Source organism: Lates calcarifer, linkage group LG16_LG22 (genome assembly GCF_001640805.2).
Source record: "Lates calcarifer isolate ASB-BC8 linkage group LG16_LG22, TLL_Latcal_v3, whole genome shotgun sequence".
In the NCBI taxonomy this organism is placed as follows: domain Eukaryota; kingdom Metazoa; phylum Chordata; class Actinopteri; family Centropomidae; genus Lates; species Lates calcarifer.
This window is the reverse complement of record NC_066848.1, coordinates 17,023,191-17,042,129: the sequence shown is the minus strand read 5'-3', so window position 1 is coordinate 17,042,129 and position 18,939 is coordinate 17,023,191. Positions and strand designations below refer to the sequence as shown.

The window sequence follows — 18,939 nt, the reverse complement described above, 5'->3', positions numbered from 1 at the left end:
TTTCATATCATATTTTCATCTTAAATTTGCAATAGGCTACACGAACATGAAGAGTCATGGAAAAGTTTAGTACTGGAGGAAAAATCAGACAGCGAGTCCAGGAGATATTCTGCAATTAATACTGCAACAATGTGTTAGTTTCGTTAAGTTATATGCTACCTCAGTTAGTCCTCTACCGAGATTGTCCTCCAGCAATCCCCACGACAAAAGCACGAATGCTCTGCAGTCAACTGTTCAGTTCGCAAAAGAAAGGCCGTTTGTGAGGCGCACTGTATATATTATTCAGGAAGAAGAAACACTGTATTTTGAAAAAAAAAAAAAAAGAAGTATATATATATATATATATATATATATATATATATATATATATATATATATATATATATATATATTATATTGTTGTTATATTATTGTTATATTGTTAAAACTTATGTTGATATTTCAGAGGAGGTTAGCTCTTAATCTGTTTTAAAACAAGTGCAATAATAATTCAATAAATGTTCAGAAATGAAAAGCACCTTAAATTCAGTCATTTCGAAAAGGAAAAGGTCAGTCTGATTGTTTTCACTATCCACGGACCGCCGAGGTTCAACTCTGATTCTTACACCTGTATTGTTGTCGTTTTGTTAGTGTGGCAGGGCCCACCATGCAAAGAGAATTTACTTCAGTGGCGAAAAAAAAATCGTAGAAATTTGTGATGTCAAATTTTCTAATACACTACAATGAGTAATGGCCTTTTTCTCTTGGTATTACATACATTTGTATTTTAGTCTAATCTTAACAGAAATGTGTTTGTCTTCATATGTGTTTTCGTTCCACGGGTGCAGAATATGTTGCCATATCTTATCTTTATTTCCGTTTTGTGGATGGTGGTTGGGTTTCGATGGAATTGTTGAAAAGTTTAGGGGATAACGTAATTTTGGCTCCGGTTACTGTTACCAAAATGACGGATACAAATGACACGTCGTTTATACTGACACAGTTTATTTTGGCATCGTTTTCTTCAAAACAAGTACAAGCCAAAAATGTGCAAAGGCCTTGGAAACAGATAGTATTTATGCTGCATTTACCAAAGATATTGTGTGTGCGTGTGTGTCTGTGTGTGTGTGTGTGTGTGTGTGTGTACGTGTTTCTGTACGTATAAGTGTGTGTTTATTTGTTTAGAAATACAGCTTTCTCTTGAGTGCAGCTGCCATCAATTCCCTCTTCTGATGCACGATTTACACACACACAGGCCATAAAACCGTTTTACGAGCAGACGCAGCCCGCCATTGGACGCTAACGGTCATGTGTGCGCGTGCAGCGCATACCCTCACGGGCAGCCTCACCTCGCGCGCTCTCGGTAGCACAGAACTTGCTCGTCGGCACCCGCGCGCCTCCATATACGGTAAACAACTTCTCTCAACATTTCGTATTTATCTCTGTGAAGTATTTCCCCAACAAAAAGCTGCATTTGTGTAATTTATTCGTTAATGGTTTTAATGTTAAAGGATAAACCTCCCTTGTTTTCACACATCAGACATGAACTAACGGTTATTACCGACAGGCTATGACAAAAAGCTGTCTGCTCATAGGCAGAAAAAGATGCGGACATTTCCTCTGCCTGTTTTTTCCTCAAACATTCTTTGCACAAATGCACTTTTCACCGATTTTCTAACTGAATTTTCGTTAGTATCCGCGTTGAGCTTTTAAAAAAATGTGTTTTCTATTTTGTTCTGTTGATCGCAGGATGCTGCAGAGGAAAATGGAGTCTGACAGACCGCTCACATCAGGTACCAGCACCGAGTTTTGACATTTGAACTGTCATTTAACAGTCACGATGGTGTGAAGGTGGATCACTGCTCCACTCTGATGCTTGTTGTGTGTGTAGATTTGCTCTGTTGATGCTATTAATGTCCATGGATCGATAGGTTTTAATTTCTGTGTTAAATAATAGATGAGTTTTACAGAGTAAGCAGGCTTTTACAATGGAACTGCACTGTCTGCAGGATATGTGGATTTGTAATTGTAATTATACAGTAGGCTCCATTGTGTCTGCACACTGGCACCAGCAAAATGTGTATTTTTCAGCAGCAGATTCAGGCTTTTGCTCCATATGAACAGAAATCCTGTTTGACTAGACTGCATATTTGGAGATACAAAGAACAGATCTGCAGAATGTTGAGTTTAAGGAACCCACCTCTCATGTTAAGAGGAGTCCTGTTTCACTGGATTTCCAAATGCTCCTAGGTAGTCACAAGACTATTGTGGAGGAAATACAAGAGGGAACAGCAGAAAACGTTAAATACGTCTGTGCACAAACTAACAGATGTCATGTATTCAAGACAAATTCATCTCATAAACATTGTTTGAGAATGAATGATGCTGATGTAAGGACTGTTTTTCAAAGTGCAGCCCTGAGTCTTTAGCAGTCCTCAATGAGGTCATAAGACACCAATATTTTCAGAATGAACATGCAAGTGAATTTGGCTATTTTCACAAATACGTGTGTAAATAGGTGTTTCATTCACCAGTAAATTAATTATCACAAAGTGTCTCTTCAGCTGGAAAACAAAATGAGAAACAAATGGTTGTCTCAGTGCAAATCGCAGCATCATCTGCTGATGAACAGAAAAAATAATCCTTTTTCATTCTAGCTTTCTCCTCTTTCTTCATCCTGCTTTTATATGAAGTCTTTTGAGGTCTGCGTAAAAGAAGCAGAATTTTCCCCCGTTCATCCTCCACAAAACATACTTGGGCAGATGGACAGAGCAAGACAGAAGGAATCCTCTCCTCTGTGTTTTTGTTTTCATTGACGTTCTTTTTTTTTATGAGGGCAGCCCGAGTGTCAGAGAGACAAAGAGGCTGAAACGCAGTATTTTCTCCCTTTTTTGAATTTTACATTTCTTTTTTTTTTCCTTCCACGAGGGCAGCAGGCGGGGTGTGAGAGATAGAGAGAAACAAAGACAGTATTTCACTGGTGCTGCTCAGTTGAACTCAGCTGGCACTCAGTATTTACAACCCACTGCAATGCGGCAGGGAATCTATGTGTGTGTGTGTGTGTGTGGTGTGTATGCTTGTATATTTCTGTGTCAGTGTGTGTGTGTGAGAGAGAGAGAGAGAAACAAAGAGACAAAGGGAGATAGGGAAGACAGTGACGCAGAGAACGAGACAAACATTGAATTAAAGCCTGAGACAGACAGAAAGACACAGGACAGACGGAAACAGAGCCTGAGAGACTAAAGACAGAAATGTGTTTCTGTTCTCTGTCAGTTTATTACAAAACATACATGTCTCTATCCCTGCAGGATGGTACAGAAACCTCAGATTCAGCTGGATATTTATGGAGAAAAGAACAACCTGCAGGTTTGTCCTGAGAGCTTGGATTTTTACAGAGATCACAAAACAGCCACAAAATAAAGCACAGTTGAATTTAAGAAAAGATCATGATGATCATTACTGTTCTCAAGGCTTTTCTGTCATGACTCCCCTGTGATGTTTACCTATCAACTTCAATGTTTTCAGAAGCTCAGTTTTATGCATTTAACTGATAACATGTTTCTTTTACTTATTTTTCAGAACTCACTGTTTGAGCAGTGGCGTAAAGTGAGGCAGTGGGCTGTTATCATCTGATACAGGTAACAAAAAATTTAAGAATATGGTTAACAAAAATAAAAAGCTTAGATTAAAAAGTTAATCATTTATCAGTTTGGTAATGACTGGTATTCTGTCATCAGATTTACATAGCAACAGTATACCAGTTTTCTATTGGATCAAACAAATTAACTGATTGATGAATAACACGCATCTTGTGTCACATCGCACCATTTTGATTTTATGGTTTTAAAATTTGACTTTGGTGAAACTGTTGATGGACGTTCAGGTTACCGTGTGCCATTTTTAAGTGATACGCCAAGAGTGCTATTATCATTATGAGCCACCAGGGGGTGGTAAGAGTCAGGAAACAGGTGATAAACTGTGCGGTGCACGTTGCACATGCTTCAACAAAGGACGCACAAAGCAAATGACCTCAATCAGAGCTGCACATCTCTCGAGATATGTTATAATGATGAAGTTTTCCTCTATTTTACCTGCCCATGGACACACATTTGCCTGGTAATAAACACACAGATACTAACACCATCAGCTGCCACTGAAAGCTCTTAGCACCAATGAAAATACTGCTACATCGTCCTTGTCTCTTAGTAAAATCATCATAAGTGGTAGAGAAACGCCTTAGATGAGACTAACACAGCAGTGTGCTCAATCCATCATTGTCTTCATACTGTATTCTGAGTCAGAGAAGGCACTGTGGTCTGTATGTTGTTAACACTAGATGGCGCCACAGCTTTAAGTATGATAATTTAGACAGTCATCAGCACCAAACCTCACCCCTCGGGGTTCATTCAGCTCGGAGGTCATGAGAACTCTTTTCTCCCAGTTACCCTGAATGCACTTCGAACAGAGTGACTTTATCCCCCCTCTGCTGTCCCGGGACCTTTTTTTGTTTGGTCTGAATGTGATTTTAGGTTACAGCAGCTAGGAGGCGTTATTAGGCAGGGCGCCAAGCCAAGACGCCATAAATCATGGGCTCAAATGGCTTGTGGTTTTAAAAAAACGGCGGTGGCACTTTGTCCATTAAACTAAACATAATAGAAAACGTATTGTTTTGAATTGGAGTCCATGAACATTGTGCATCTTGCTTTGCAATATTTCTGAAAACACCAATGAATCAAAAACTAAAACCCGGCTACAGAAAGACGAGAAAACATTATTTATGGCTTGATATTGGTGTTATTTAAGCTTTATTTTTCTAAAGACAAATTGCTGAATTAATTTGCTTTGATTAACGTAAATTCCAGCTGTTTTTGGCTTCATCACCATTATTATTTATCGGTATTAATCAATGTCTGTTGTTACTAGGTTATCATTAATGAGTAGGACTATTTTATTTTCGTTTTTTATGTGCAGGTTTTGGTTTAATATTGTTTTGACACTTAAATGTCCTCTGCAGCCACAGAGCCGCTAAAACAAGCAAAGCGGTGTCCAGTTTGACACACAGCCACACACACAGACTGGTGGTCTGTTTTCTCAGAGCCCGTTTATGGTTTTATTGCTCCCCATTTACGGAAATCAAAGCAGGAAACAAATGCTCCAAACAGCATTCCAGAAACATCCGGAAAAATGCAAACAGCGTTTAGACTCAGCTTGTTTTGGAGGAAAACGCTGCAGTGGAAACCTCACAAGGGGTCTCAACAGGGTGACGGCACGCAGACTGCCTGTTTTACGCACAGAAAATATCATTTTTACGCACAGTGTTTTCTCCGTTCACAAAATGTCCAACACAACTTCTTATAAAAAAACATGTTACCCTACATTATTATAGCAACCAGAGAATCCCAGTTCAACCAAATAAGACAAATATTTCTATTTAAAGTAAAGGAAAAACAAGTTTCTTTGGTATCTCCTAAAACAGAGAAATCAGTATTCAACAATAGGTTAAAAATAAAACTGAAAAGAGGAAAAATACATCTCAACCTTTCAAACCACTTTATGTGAACTGGTTAAAATAACCTCAAAACGCATCATTTTCAAATCTCCAACGGCACAAACCCCCAGTGATTAAAGGTTTTTGTTTCTTTGGCGCCATTATCGAATAAAGTGGCTCTTGGTGCAGGGCCTAATAATTTATGAACCCGCGTGGGAGCAGTGAGAAAAAAAAAACTGAGCACGTGACGGTAATAAAGTGTGTTTTATTGCCGGCGGTTTGACAAGCCCCAAAATATAACTCAGAGAGAATAGCCGACAGGCGGCCAGATGGGATTGGTAGCCGATATTTGTCCGAAATCAACAGAATGCTCTTTGTGTCGCTGAGAGAAACAACGGAGACAGTTCCGATAATCAGCTTCGATCCGATCCGACGGGATTTTACAGTACCGAACGATCGCGTTTTAACGCGAGATCAGAGCAAGAACAAGTAAGTGTATCTTGTTTTCATATTTGGCGCAGATATGAAGTTATGACTGTAAGGGGCAGGGGGGGCAGATGGAGAACCAGAGGTGGGTGGGTGGGGGGTAGAGTGTTCCCCAAATTAAAGCGGTGGTCCGGGGACCTCCCAAGGGTCTTTGGTGGCGTGAGTGAAGGGGTCTACAGATCCACCTGTAATTCAATATATAATCTAATTACCACACTCCAGAGGTTATAGTTTTGACTGAAAGGGCGCTCATATTCTTTTGAACACTCAACATTACATTAAATGATTTTTAAGGTCTTGATTTGCTGAAATTCAAGGTGTGTTTATGGATAAGACACTCACTGTAGTTACTACTTTTTTTGTTGCTGTGGCTGTTTTTTTTATCTTGAGCTTGTCAAGTGAAATAATTTGAAATTTGCTGTTACATCAACACTACTCAATACAGAAAAAATGTTGGAGATACAGTAGGCCTATTATTAAGCAATATTAGTCCGATTTTGAGATCCAGAAAAACCCTTTTAAGGACTGTTTATGTTGTATGTTAAATGTCGTTGTCTGCACTCAGCCTCACAGTACGTAGAAGTGACTTATACCAGTATCAGATCACCGTGATTGTGTTTGGATCCTTGGATTTCTGTTTGTAAGATACTATAAGTCCGTGTTTTAACGTGTTTTGTAGGAAGCCCGTAACACGAAAACAGTACACCTCGATCAGCAACGACACTGAGACCAGTTACCGGTTATAATGCTACGGCTTATATGTGTGTGCGTATATACACACATATATACGCACACACATATATACGTATGTGTATGCACAATTTCCGGAGCATGTGTGTTCCTAAGTGAGCATAAAGTCCTTTATTTTCTTAAGCAGCAAAACCTTTTTCTATATGTTCAGGATTGTCAGGCTAATGTAATGTTTGTGCATAATAATAATAATAATAATAATAATAATAATAATAATAATAATAATAATAATAATAACAATGATAATAATAGTAATATAATAATAATTTGGACGAAGCTCTAACGACATGTATTTATGTCTGCAGGCAGCGGCTGTGTGTTTGCAAGTTTTCACTCTGGCAACTTTAGCAATAAAACTTGTCGTTAGATTGAGGGCTACAGCAGCATTCAAAATGATTTCTCACTCTGGTGTTTGTGTGGATATGTAAACACAGTCTGAGTTATCAGGAGTTATGGCACTTTCTTGAGATGTTAAATTTTACAGCTATCTCAGATGACACGAGGCCTCACTCCTCTACAGCCTATAAAGACAGGCGAGGAGACAGAGAACAATATAGCAGCGGTTTATGACAAGGAGAAAATTTTGATTATAGTCACAGCTGGGGACCCTGCTCCATAACTGCACTACAGACAAAAATACATGACAACAGTGACATTAATCTTTTAAACAACCTTTTAAAAAAATAACGTTCAGGGTTGCACAATACTTTGGTGCAGGGATTTTCCTAGTTGCTGGCAAATACTGCAACATATGCTACTTTTATTAAAGATAGCCTTTGGTTTTGGTTTTGCTGGATTCTGCACAAACATTGCTAAATGTTGTGTACTGATGTTGGCAATAAACCACACAAAATTACTACGATAATTTTATTCTATATTATGACCTACTCTATGTAGATAATAATAAACTGCCCTGTAGAACTGGGGCAACATTAAAGACTTTATGATCTATATTCAGACATCCACATATTTCTGAGCCCAGATTTCGCCTTTGCGACGAAATTTTGTTTAGTAGTCTATATCTTTCGTGCTGTTCAACACTTCACGGTGAAGTATTCTAATATGTATTAATTATTAGTTTGTTGTCTATAATACTTCTGGAACTAAACGAATACACAAATAACATAATTTTTAAAAATAATATTACTCATTCAACTACACCTATAATTACCTCTATTTTTAAAAAATCTTTATTTTAATGTATATAACAGATTTGTTTTTCCTTATTGTAAATATCATAATTTGAGGTAACGTGATTTCGTTAATTCTTGTAGTTTCAGAGTCATTAAATAGATCGGATGAAATTGTAATCACAATTCGCTCACGCCTGTAGACTAATAAGATCATTTCCAAAAAGTTTGTGCTGAAACTGCTGTCACAATAACGTCTAAAATTTCGCAATCTTAAACCAAACTCGGTGCAGGCCGTCTGTATTGCGTTTTATTCAATTTAAACAGACCTCAGCATTTCATCTGCCCGCGCGTTTCGCACTGGTCAGTCCGAGACGGTGCATGCCGCGGGTTCCCGTTGCAGGGCTGGAGGTCGCAGTTAATGTCTAAACCTGGTTAAGGCTGCTCTCAGCTCGGCTTTGACCCGGCAGAGGGCCGGGGGCGGAGGGGTGAGCCGGCGGTCAGCCTGTCTAAGATGAAAAAGTGAAACGACCCCAGAAAGAAAAGCCACATCTGAATGGCTTTATATCACAAACCCATGAGGAGAGAATTTGTTTAAGAGTTTTACTAAAAGGCATCAAACCGTTTATATGAGTACCTGCTTATGTTGCTGAGCTGTTTGTGGCAATGAGCTGAGTGCTGTATTCAGATATAGAGAGCGTGGTCTGCATGCAAAAAGAAATACAAAGAAATATTTAAAATAAGGAAATTGGCCCACAGTTCAGTTATTATATAGGAAGTATCTGTGCACAACAGCTGATTATTGGATGAATTCTTTGTCCTGCTGAGATAGGCTATTCCTGCAACCTATGAGCTGACGTTAATCAATGCTCTACTAATAACTGAAATATATGAGAGATCATTAAACTACCGCTAGATGAACAGTTAGCCAGTGATGCAGCACAAAACATCAAATCCCATCTGTTCAAATTAAACGAGTCGATTATATTTCAATATAAAAATGGCCTCGTTTTCTCACCCTTTAACCCTTTAATTTGGGACTAGCGTTTGCCTTTGCACAACAATAATCAAGTGGAGGGAGAACCCAGTGAAACAATGGGGCTCGCGACTCCCGCAGGCCGCGTGAACTCTGGATGGTCCCCAGCTCGAGCCCCTGCCTGGCCCTGTCCAGCGCGAGGACTAATGAAACGGTGAACCAGCGGTCAACGATTCTGATTGACCCTCTGGCGACCTGACGGCAGCTAGGCTACATTCTTAAAGAAGAATGCTCTTTCAAAAACCGAAACATCACTCCGTTGTTGTTGTTGCCTCTTAAAAGAGTCCACCAAAGTTCAGAGCTAGGGAACCCCATTCAAAAGGTGTGAGCTAATGACTCCAGTCTTCAAACCCCCTATTTAGCAGAAGAACTTAGGCTGGAATAATTGTGAAAAATGAAAGTTTTGGGTCAAAGTCCTTTTTACTCAAGGCATGGATTAATAGCCTTAAACTGAATAGATTTCTGACCATTTGTACTTTCTACATCTGCAGAAAGGTGCTCTGACTTCTGCAGTTTCATTACTCAACCAAATGAATCTGAATAGTTTAGAATCAATGTTTCGCTCAGTTTTAAAACACTTTTGTGTTTACCTTTTCCTCTGTCTAATGTGAAACCAATCTTGCTTTACGTAAAGTTTTGCTGTTCTTCTCACTCCATGCAACCCAAGCCTTTTTTGTTTTAGCAACAAATGGTTCAGAGCTGAGTTTTCACCAGCCACTCACTCATATGGCCATGGGAATTTAGTAAAGGTAAACAGCAAAAATGAGTCTCTGCCAGAGCACAGAAAATTGCCAAGGGCTAGAAATGGAAACAGAAAATCTCTTTGGTATCTTGACAAAAACTTACAGTAAATACACACAACACAACACCTCTGTTATTATTTGTGCATGTGTTGCAAGTAAATGTCACCAGTATTCTTTTACACATTACCATGTGTAAATAAAGACAGTGGGAATGGAAAAAGAAGGGGACAATGTTGCCTTCAGCGCAGCATGGGCATTGATAAACAGAGTGGGATAAAAATCAATACATATATATATTACTCTTCATTTAATATGTACCCAAGCAAAACCAGTGTACAAAGAGACAAGAACAGTGATAATTACAATACCTATAATGGCTATGCTGTCATTGATATCACTTGTAAAACTGCCTATCACTGCAGATTGCCTGATTACAATTTAAACTCAAACATTCTTGGATATAACCTGTGGTGCTTCCACTCTTGCTGATGGCAGATGTCGAATTATAAACATCTATAGGGGCTGTGAACCATCATAAATGCATTTCAGCAGGATTCAAATGAAACAATTTAGATTTGCCCTCAGGGCCGTGCCGATTCAAGCACCGCGATCCTCATTTCAGTCCAATCTGAGGTCCAGGCCAAGTTCGGAAATTGCCATCAGCCACCATTTAAATGCTGGTCACGTTTTCACTGTGGCTGGTAGCTTGTTTACCACCAACTTTGGCGGGTGACCAGTTGTCATTAGGGAATCCTGTTCTATATCAACAAAGCCTGGATAGCCTGTGAAATTGTGAAAGAGGTGGATTTTAAAACTACTGTGGCCTGTGACATAGATTGTTTCCTGGCTGTTTATCAAATGTTTAAAATAACAGAATGCACAAGGCTTCTTCAACTAAGTGAGGGCATCAGCAACAAACTGTGTTAACATTTTAATGTGAATTAGGCTTCTCTGTAATTTTTTTTTTTTTTTTTTTTTTTTTTTTTACACAACTGTATTTGTAATTCTGGCATTTTTGCATCTAAAATAAGCATACACTCTCCCACTTATTAGGTACACCTGCAAAATCTAATACAATCCAATACAGCAGCTAAGCCATATACTCTACCTTTACAATGATAACAATAAATAATAATAAATTCAGTTTTGATTGACACTGTCAGAGAGGTTTCATTTTATCTATGTGTATTCTTGAGGCTGTAGTCTGCAGTGGTGTTGAACTAGACTGCATTATATTGAAAGGTAATGTCTTTCTAATATGAGGGGAAGAATATTAGGAACACAATTCAATACAATGAAGTCCAGTACAACACCATCGCTATGACCTCAATAATAACCATGTAGCTGACTTAATACCTCTCATTATAAGTTTTGTAAAGGTATATGTGGCTGAGCTGTTGTACTGGATTGTATCGAAGAGTAGAGCTCAATGACAACATCAGTGCATGAGTTCAAAGTATCTCACCATGGTATAGTATAATTATTACTAACAAATGAGACTGATACTGGGTAAAGGTGGCTAAATCTGTGTCACACCCCTGTCCACTGGTGTTGTTAATGCTGGTGTTTATAATTATTATTTCATTGTCATTAAACTTTTAGTTCTTTTTCCAGTGGAAGAGCAGCTTTTCCCTCCTGCTATTTGGTTCTGTAAATCACTCTGCTAATGTGATACAAGACAGATTTCATGCAGATTTCCTTGTCCACAGTGCACTAGCTGTCATGCAATGCCATGCTGTAGTCTTATAGATTGACTCACTTGCTCACAGTAATTACACATATGTATCAAAAGTAATGTTGTATGCCCACAATGAGTTATTGATGTCAAAAAAGGACATACTACAGCACCATTAATGGTTTCAATAGATTATACAAGACACTGATACATCACATGTTGAACAAGGGATAAATGCACCTCTGGAAAATTAAGGGATGGTTTGAGTGGTGATTTTAAGTACTGTAATTCTTTCTAGGTGGAGCAGAATATGTTTTCAATGAAAAAAACAATTTCTGAATAAGTCAACAACAAAAAGAAGTCATCAGCAGCCAGCCGTGAACTGAGCCTTCGCCTATATATACCCTGTAGAACCGAATGTGTGTGGAGCTGCCTCAGTCACAGATTGGGTTCTAGGGGAGTCTATGGGTGATGACTAACCATCCATCAAAATCCATGGAAAGGAAGGAAAAGCTGAGTACTGTTTACACTGCTTTTGCTTCAACAAAGGATATGTATTTCTTCAGTTCTCCATTTTAAACTCTACATATCCACACTTTCCTACATTAGAAGCTACACCTGAGTGACATTTGTATGGTGTTATGCATAGAGATGCTGCAGTTAGGTGATGGGGAAGTGAAGTCATCATTCTGTTTGTGTCCAAACTGATCAGACAGAGCAGGATTGTTTGCACATATACAACTGGATCTAATTTGTCGGTAGCATTAAGGTCTGCTCAGTTAAATCTCAACTGACAGATCAGAACAGTTACACATTTGGATGCATCACAAGTACACACATCAGTGCAATTCCTTGATCTGCAGGGTGTATGTGTAAACTCAAAGATTTTCACCAAAATGAGTTACATCACTTCTGCAACCCATTTAAATGGACGGCATGGGTGTAATTAAATTGCTTTATCTCAGCTTATACCTTAATGTTGTGGTCTGATTGGACTTAAAGCTTGAACACATTATAATTTATGAATGGCTGAACATCTTCCTGTGGGGGCAAAATGAATGGAACTATTGCTTTCTATAAATAAAAAAAATGATTTAAAAAAATGTACTTTTTTATTTAGTTAGATGACATGACTTCAAAACTGCTTATGAAATAAAGGTTTAAATTGTGTAATCTAACAAAAAAGGGAGATTTAACCAGAGATTGAGCTGGTCTTAACAAATGACTCATTAGATCATATAGATTGGGCTAATATAATCTCTAGTTCACTTACTCTGTCAGCCATGCCAAAATCTTCAGACCCCATTACACACTCCACATGAGCTCCTTTAATACCCCAGCCAAGCAAAAACATTTTCTTCCTCTTCTCTTTATTAGAGTATTATTACAGGCTATATACGGCAGAAGTAATGGCTCATCACAGAAGTTATTAAGAGGTTTTGGCTGAGCATCAGACCTTTAGCATCCTCAGAGAGCAGCTGTAGCCGCAGAAGAAAATCCTCATGAAATCCTGAGGGGTGTAACACAGATTTATGGTGTAGCCTCCTCAATGCAAAGGTGATTTTTTTTTTTTTTTTTTTAGAACTTGACATTTGTGATTTAGCTTTCTAGAAACGAGTTTTAGCAAAGGACAAAATATTCAGGCATGCAGTAAATACTAGCATCCTCATTGTGACTTATGACTTTTTCTTCGTGTGAGGGCTTAAATTTATCATATTCTCACTTATCTCTTTCACCTTCTTCGATTTTGCACCCAGCATAATTCACCTTCATTTTTTAGCCCTGTCGCATTTTTCTCTCGTCCAGCTTTGCTCGAGCATCATTTTTTAAGCCTAGCAATGCATGCATCCCCCCCTTTAAAAAAGCCGAGTTGATGGTGGTGAACGGGACACCTCGGGCTGACCCCAGCCCTAACAAAGCCAACTACTAGTCACTGTCTGGGAACCATTTATCCCATTCTTTTATTAAAGCTCTCTCTGACCGGTCACGTTTTGTTGTCCGTCCTTTGACTCGCCACAAGGCCAAATATGGCCCCACCGTCCCTCAATATGGGCGAGATTAATTTTTCAGCTCCGGCCATCTGTGTTGGGGGTAAGTCAGTCAGCTAAAAGTCATAAATCTACAGTCCGAGCATTTTCAATAGGTGTGTGGGAGGGGGTGGGGAGTGTGCAGATGAAGAGACAATAGATAGATGGATAGATAGCTAGATGGATAGATAGATGGATGGATGGATAGATCATTTCAGTAATTTCTTTTTTAATCACACTACACATGGCAGCAGTCTTTAAGATTCTTATCGTTATTTTTCAAAGTCCACAAACATCTATTCTTAATCCATTTTCCCCACCTGCAAATCTTCATTAGTCCTATAATGAACATTTTCCCCCCCCCTTCAAATTATCCCATTACGTCTGACATAAACAACACCAAGTGCTGTCTCTCATTGGCTGGCCGCAGGGTCACGTGGCCCGCGCGGCCGTCCGTCTATTTGACAGCCGCAGGATGGCTTCATGCCAGAGGGGGAAAAAGAGACAGAGAGAGGGGAGAGAAAGAAAAATTAGTATTCTCCTACCAGCCTCGCTATAAATCAATCATGGAGTCCTACGTGGTGAGCTGTAAATATGCTGAGCCGCAGTTCCCGCCTTGTGAAGAAGATTACAGTAATTTTAGTGACCAAGGGGGGTATTACAACAACCCCCAGGACAGTGGTAGTTATGGAGGGGGCTATCAGCCCATGCAGCCCCCTCCACCTCCATACACACCACAACAAACGGGCTATCAACACTCTTCGCAGGGGCATCACCGGGAGGATGGAGAGGACCACTCGCAGCACCAAGGTGCGCCCTTCTCCGGCTACAGAGAGACAGACGCTCCAGGCAAGGAGAGATTCCCCGTGGGTGACCTGCAGTGCCAGGCCTGGATGACCTGTGCAAAGCCGGTTCAGGTGCAGAGGAAAACGGCCTGCCAGAGCAAAGACAAGCCGCCCATTGTTGTCTACCCTTGGATGAAGAAAGTGCATGTCGCTCATGGTGAGACGGCCTTAAGATTTACATCTTCCTATCACAACTCCACACTCCTCTCCATTTCATTTGTTTCCATTTCTCCATCATTTAAGTTTGTCCAAGTCCCTTCATTATATTTTTATCTGCCAGATGCACTCTCACTCCTTCCTTTCTTTCTCTCTTTCTTTCTTTCCCCTTTCTTTCTAGTGTTTTGTCCATTTGTGAGCATCGTTTTTTGTTGTCGAGTTATTTATGATCTCAGTGAGAGTCAGGGAGAATTACAACCCCTATAAAGTTTTATGGCCCTGCCAACAGCAGCGTGTGTGTGTGTGTGTGTGTGTGTGTGTGTGCATCTACTGTGGGGCTGAACAAAAAGCTGCAAGTTAAATGTAAAAATGGTTTCTTGGATTTCTTCCCAGTCAACCACAAATGAGGATTAAGACGAAAAAACATCGATAATAACTGCGATAACGTTTAAATAAGATTTTTAAATGCTAGACGTTCAGGCTAAATTTGATTTAGTGAATACACTATTGTTATATATCCAAATAATAATAATAGCCCACTAATATTAATAGAATAAAGTAAAATCAGTAAAATCAAATGCATTTTCTGGCTCTAATTTTTTTTCTCCCTTTCTTTCTTTGGTCTTTATAGTTAATCCGAACCACGTGGGACCGGAGCCAAAGCGGTTGCGGACGGCTTACACGCGCCAGCAGGTTCTTGAGCTCGAGAAGGAGTTCCACTTCAGCCGCTACCTCACGCGCCGCCGCCGAGTCGAGGTGGCTCACACGCTCTGCCTATCTGAGCGGCAGGTGAAGGTGTGGTTCCAGAACCGGCGCATGCGCTGGAAAAAGGACAACAAGCTGCCGAACACAAAAGGACGGAGCAAAAACAAGAAAGCGACGGACAACAACAACAACAGCAGCAGCAGCAGCAGCAGCAGCAGCAGCAGCAGCGACAGCAATGTGAAGGCGGTGATAACTGTGTGAGAACGCGGTGGTAGGAGCAGTTTGGCCGTCAGAGGCAGCCACGTTAGCACCTTCACTCTCCAAAACTGATGTTTCTGAATTGATCCAGGATAACTGCGGTCCTGAAACATTTCTTCACCGTTTTCAAATTATCCATCGATAGACCAGCAAAATTTTTTTAGAAATACTTTGACGTATTTTACCTCTTATTTTAATTGTTTTTAAATATTTCTGTTGTACAGAGGTTGCATCCAGTTTTATATTTAAGTAATTCACCTGAGTCTTTAGCGTTTTACATCTAGGGCTGCAATTCATGATTATTTCATTATCGATTAATCTGCCGATGATTTTCTCAATTCATTGGTTAGTTGTTTAGTTGAAATATGAAAAATATGAACTATCAGAAAAGCGTTTTAAAAAGTATCTCAGTTTCTCAGTCCACGATGACTTTTTCAAATGTCCTGTCAACGGTCCACACCCCAAAGATATCCATTTTAATATGATATTAAACAGAGATAAGGAGCAATTCTCAAGGCTGCATAAAAAGTTATCATTATCAAAATATCTAAACTAGCCAATTGTCAACTGTCTCTCTACTATTTGATTAATCGGTGTGTTGCAGCTCTACATATATTTAGGTAAACTACAAGACTCACGATCTGACATCTGTGGTGACATCAGGGACCTGGAAAAAGGCACAAAAGCATGGTGCCCATCATTGGTTGCAGTCTTGCCAAACTCTTCCTATCTGCCGTGAACGAGGACAGATTGTGTCTTTTTTTTTGGAGAAAACAGGGTTTTTATTTCTACAGGGTAAACATAATACAGGGTTTTTTATAATAGCTACCTAAAAGATGCAATAGCCTAACTTATGAATATGCACATTACCAAAATGTTGTTTCCACAGACTGGAACTAAAAACAATTAACAGAAGACCAGAAACACCAAATTGCTCGGCGGCTGACCTGCAGAATGGTTGGACAAATGTTTTAGCTTTTATTTTGTACATAGAGGGGCATCCAAAAACAATGCATATTTAGTAGGATAAGTAGCCATATGCTGATTTTTGTTTTCTCCGTAAGGTGAATAAACACCATTCATTTAGGGGAGAAGTCAAACATTTATACGCACGGGGAACTAAATAGAGAATTTACAGCCAAATTGGATGTGCAGGTTTTTTAAATGTATGAAACTGCCTGTAAATCCAACATATTTTCTCAGGGTTACAGGGTTTTAACGAAAAGAACTTTCTGAAAGGTTTTTGTGTGATTCAGCACCGAGGGGTTTAAAATAATCCTCTCTGTAATAGCATAATGTTGCATTTTCAAAGAATATGTTCTCTCTTTGATTCCAGTTTAATATGCTATTGATTTGTATTTTAGCCTACGCCAGTACTTATTTTTTTATTGTATTATTTAGAAGCATATTTTATTCTTCGTAGCAAGCATCATCTCTGTTCTTTTGTATGTGTTCATTTTTTGAAAACAAAAAACAAGTAAAACTTCGTGTAAAATTTTTTATATGTGCAAATGTTTTGATAAAAATTAAAAATGTTTCAAACTGTCGAAGCTGTCAGCACTTTTCCTTATCTCTCTCTCTCTCTCCTCTCTCTCTCTCTCTCTCTCTCTCTCTCTCTCACACACACACACACACACACACACGATCTCTGTGTTGTGACTGTATTTAAGCGGAGGATAGATTTGTTCCCCTGTGGTGGAGGGTGACGGGATATTGAGAGGGTCAGCGGAAGTGACGTATAATTACTGATTACTGATAGATGAATTCATAATCATCACCTTGAGCTCAAACAAAGAACCCCCCCCCCCCCACTGTCAATATGTATTCATATATGAGGGAAAAGTGGGCGAATGAATAATTAACAAACTGAAATAGAGTGATCCTCTGTATCATACACGATCTTCGTTGCAGTCATAATTTACGTGTCAACCCGCCAGAGAAATATCCAGTCCGTGATGTCTCGGCTGAGATGCTTTTTTAAATGTGACGAATTTTTCCCCGTGGGAGGATTTAAAATGTGCTTCGAATTATTCCGCAGATAAACCGTGATCCTCAACATTTTATCATCAGACCGACAGTTTGCTCAGACGCTGTCTGAAGCCAAGACAGAGAGATATAGTAGCAGCTGTCTCACAATTATACACAAGAGCTGATGTTAAGTCAAAACACGTAGCCTTCGTTTTCTGTAGTCGCATATAAAATGTTACAATATGACAGCAGACTTTAATGTTGTCTGAGGTGTTATTCTCGTTTGTTAGTTTATACATAGCAGACATGAAGCCTGCATTTCACACGGACTATCAACTTCTTAATATGGTTCAAAAATAATACATGTAGCCATTTGGAAGCTCTTATGCCTTTTACTCGTCGTTGTCGCACAGCGCGGGCACAACATAAAGAAATCCTGTGTGTGTGTGTGTGTGTGTGTGTGTGTGTGTGTGTGTGTGCGTGTGGTAAGGATGAAGGGGAAGTGAGCGCCAAGAACCATTAATTGGTGGCTTCCGGCCGAGACCTCGGTTAAATCTGCGGGGAAGGCATAGCGCAACCTGGAATATCTATCACATGGTGGTGGTAACCACACAGCTGACCAGTCAGGCCAACAATTCCCAAATATTCACTTAGAAACGAAAAGCTTCTGAAGGTTTGCATGTCTGCAATTTGATAGCTTACACTACAGACAAAAAATGAGGGAAACTTCACTTGTTTTGCTCTGCTGCGGAAAATAGCCTACACTAAACAATGTCAAACTAAATCTAATCCTATTCTGTGCATGTGCTAGATCGCATATTCTGCCCCTAATATTCAAAGTTTCAGGTTTACACAAACAATAAAAATATATATCTGCATGCTCACGGACAGAGTTTTTCTCTAAATTCAAATGAACAAAAATATTACAAATGAACTTGTCAGCAGTACACGTATGAACATTGCCAGTGTGCAAAAACAGGCTTCTTCCAATAAACGTCGTTGTCATCTGTCTGTCAGTCTGTGCTGTCTCTTAACATTTCATATTTCATAGTGCCCGAGATGTATGTGTTTGCTCTTGCTGAACGGTCTACATGTAGGCAACTGTATATCACACCAACCTGCCTTTCTCCAGTCTGTCTGTGGTGAAGCAGCGAGGCCACCGTCTGGTTTCACTAAGTACTGCAGCCTGAGAGGAAGAAAAAGAGATTTAAGCGACCATGTAAGAGAATCTCTGGTAAACTTACAGTTTTAGGGTCAGATCACTGTTAAACTTAGAGAAAACAACCTACATGAAAACATTAGGGAATAGTTGTAGAATCTCTTGGCATAACAAATCCTGTGGTTCATAAGATTAGAAGAACACTGAATTAACCTGAAGGAGTGAAAACAACTACTCATTAATCAGATTAGCTCTAAACACTGATATTAGCAAAGCTGACAATGTCCAGTTGTTCAGACTGTACATGATGTAGAAGTGTGACCACTGGTGGTGCTGTACTGGAATAAATTGTGAGGTGTTTCTGTTATTTTGTCCGGTCTATCTATGTACTGTACCAGTATGGAGAGATCCGCACTGCACATCCAGTACAAACTGACGAGGATATCATTTAAAACAGACTCAACAGAGATGAATAATCGCCACAAGCAACTGCTGCTCCAGCTCTGGAACTGAAAACTGGAGTAGCAGTTTCTC

At 39.4% G+C, this 18,939-nt stretch overlaps 1 protein-coding gene across 1 annotated transcript; it reads left to right on the top strand.

Annotated features, from left to right (window-relative positions):
• Window positions 1–12,602: 12,602 nt before the first annotated feature.
• On the top strand, window positions 12,603–16,815 carry LOC108895165 (homeobox protein Hox-D4b-like). The gene is made up of 2 exons (XM_018693801.2): window positions 12,603–14,316; window positions 14,947–16,815. The coding sequence occupies exons 1-2, from the start codon at window positions 13,659–13,661 to the stop codon at window positions 15,279–15,281; spliced, it is 993 nt and encodes a 330-aa protein (XP_018549317.1). The 5' UTR covers window positions 12,603–13,658; the 3' UTR covers window positions 15,282–16,815.
• Window positions 16,816–18,939: the final 2,124 nt, after the last annotated feature.

What these genes read in the sequence shown, in the direction of transcription:
- LOC108895165 (XM_018693801.2), top strand. Translation starts at nt 13,659, where the DNA reads ATGAACATTTTCCCCCCCCCTTCAAATTATCCCATTACGTCTGACATA. An exon ending in GAAAGTGCATGTCGCTCATG is followed by an intron (nt 14,317 to 14,946) that starts GTGAGACGGCCT and finishes TGGTCTTTATAG; the next exon opens with TTAATCCGAACCACGTGGGA.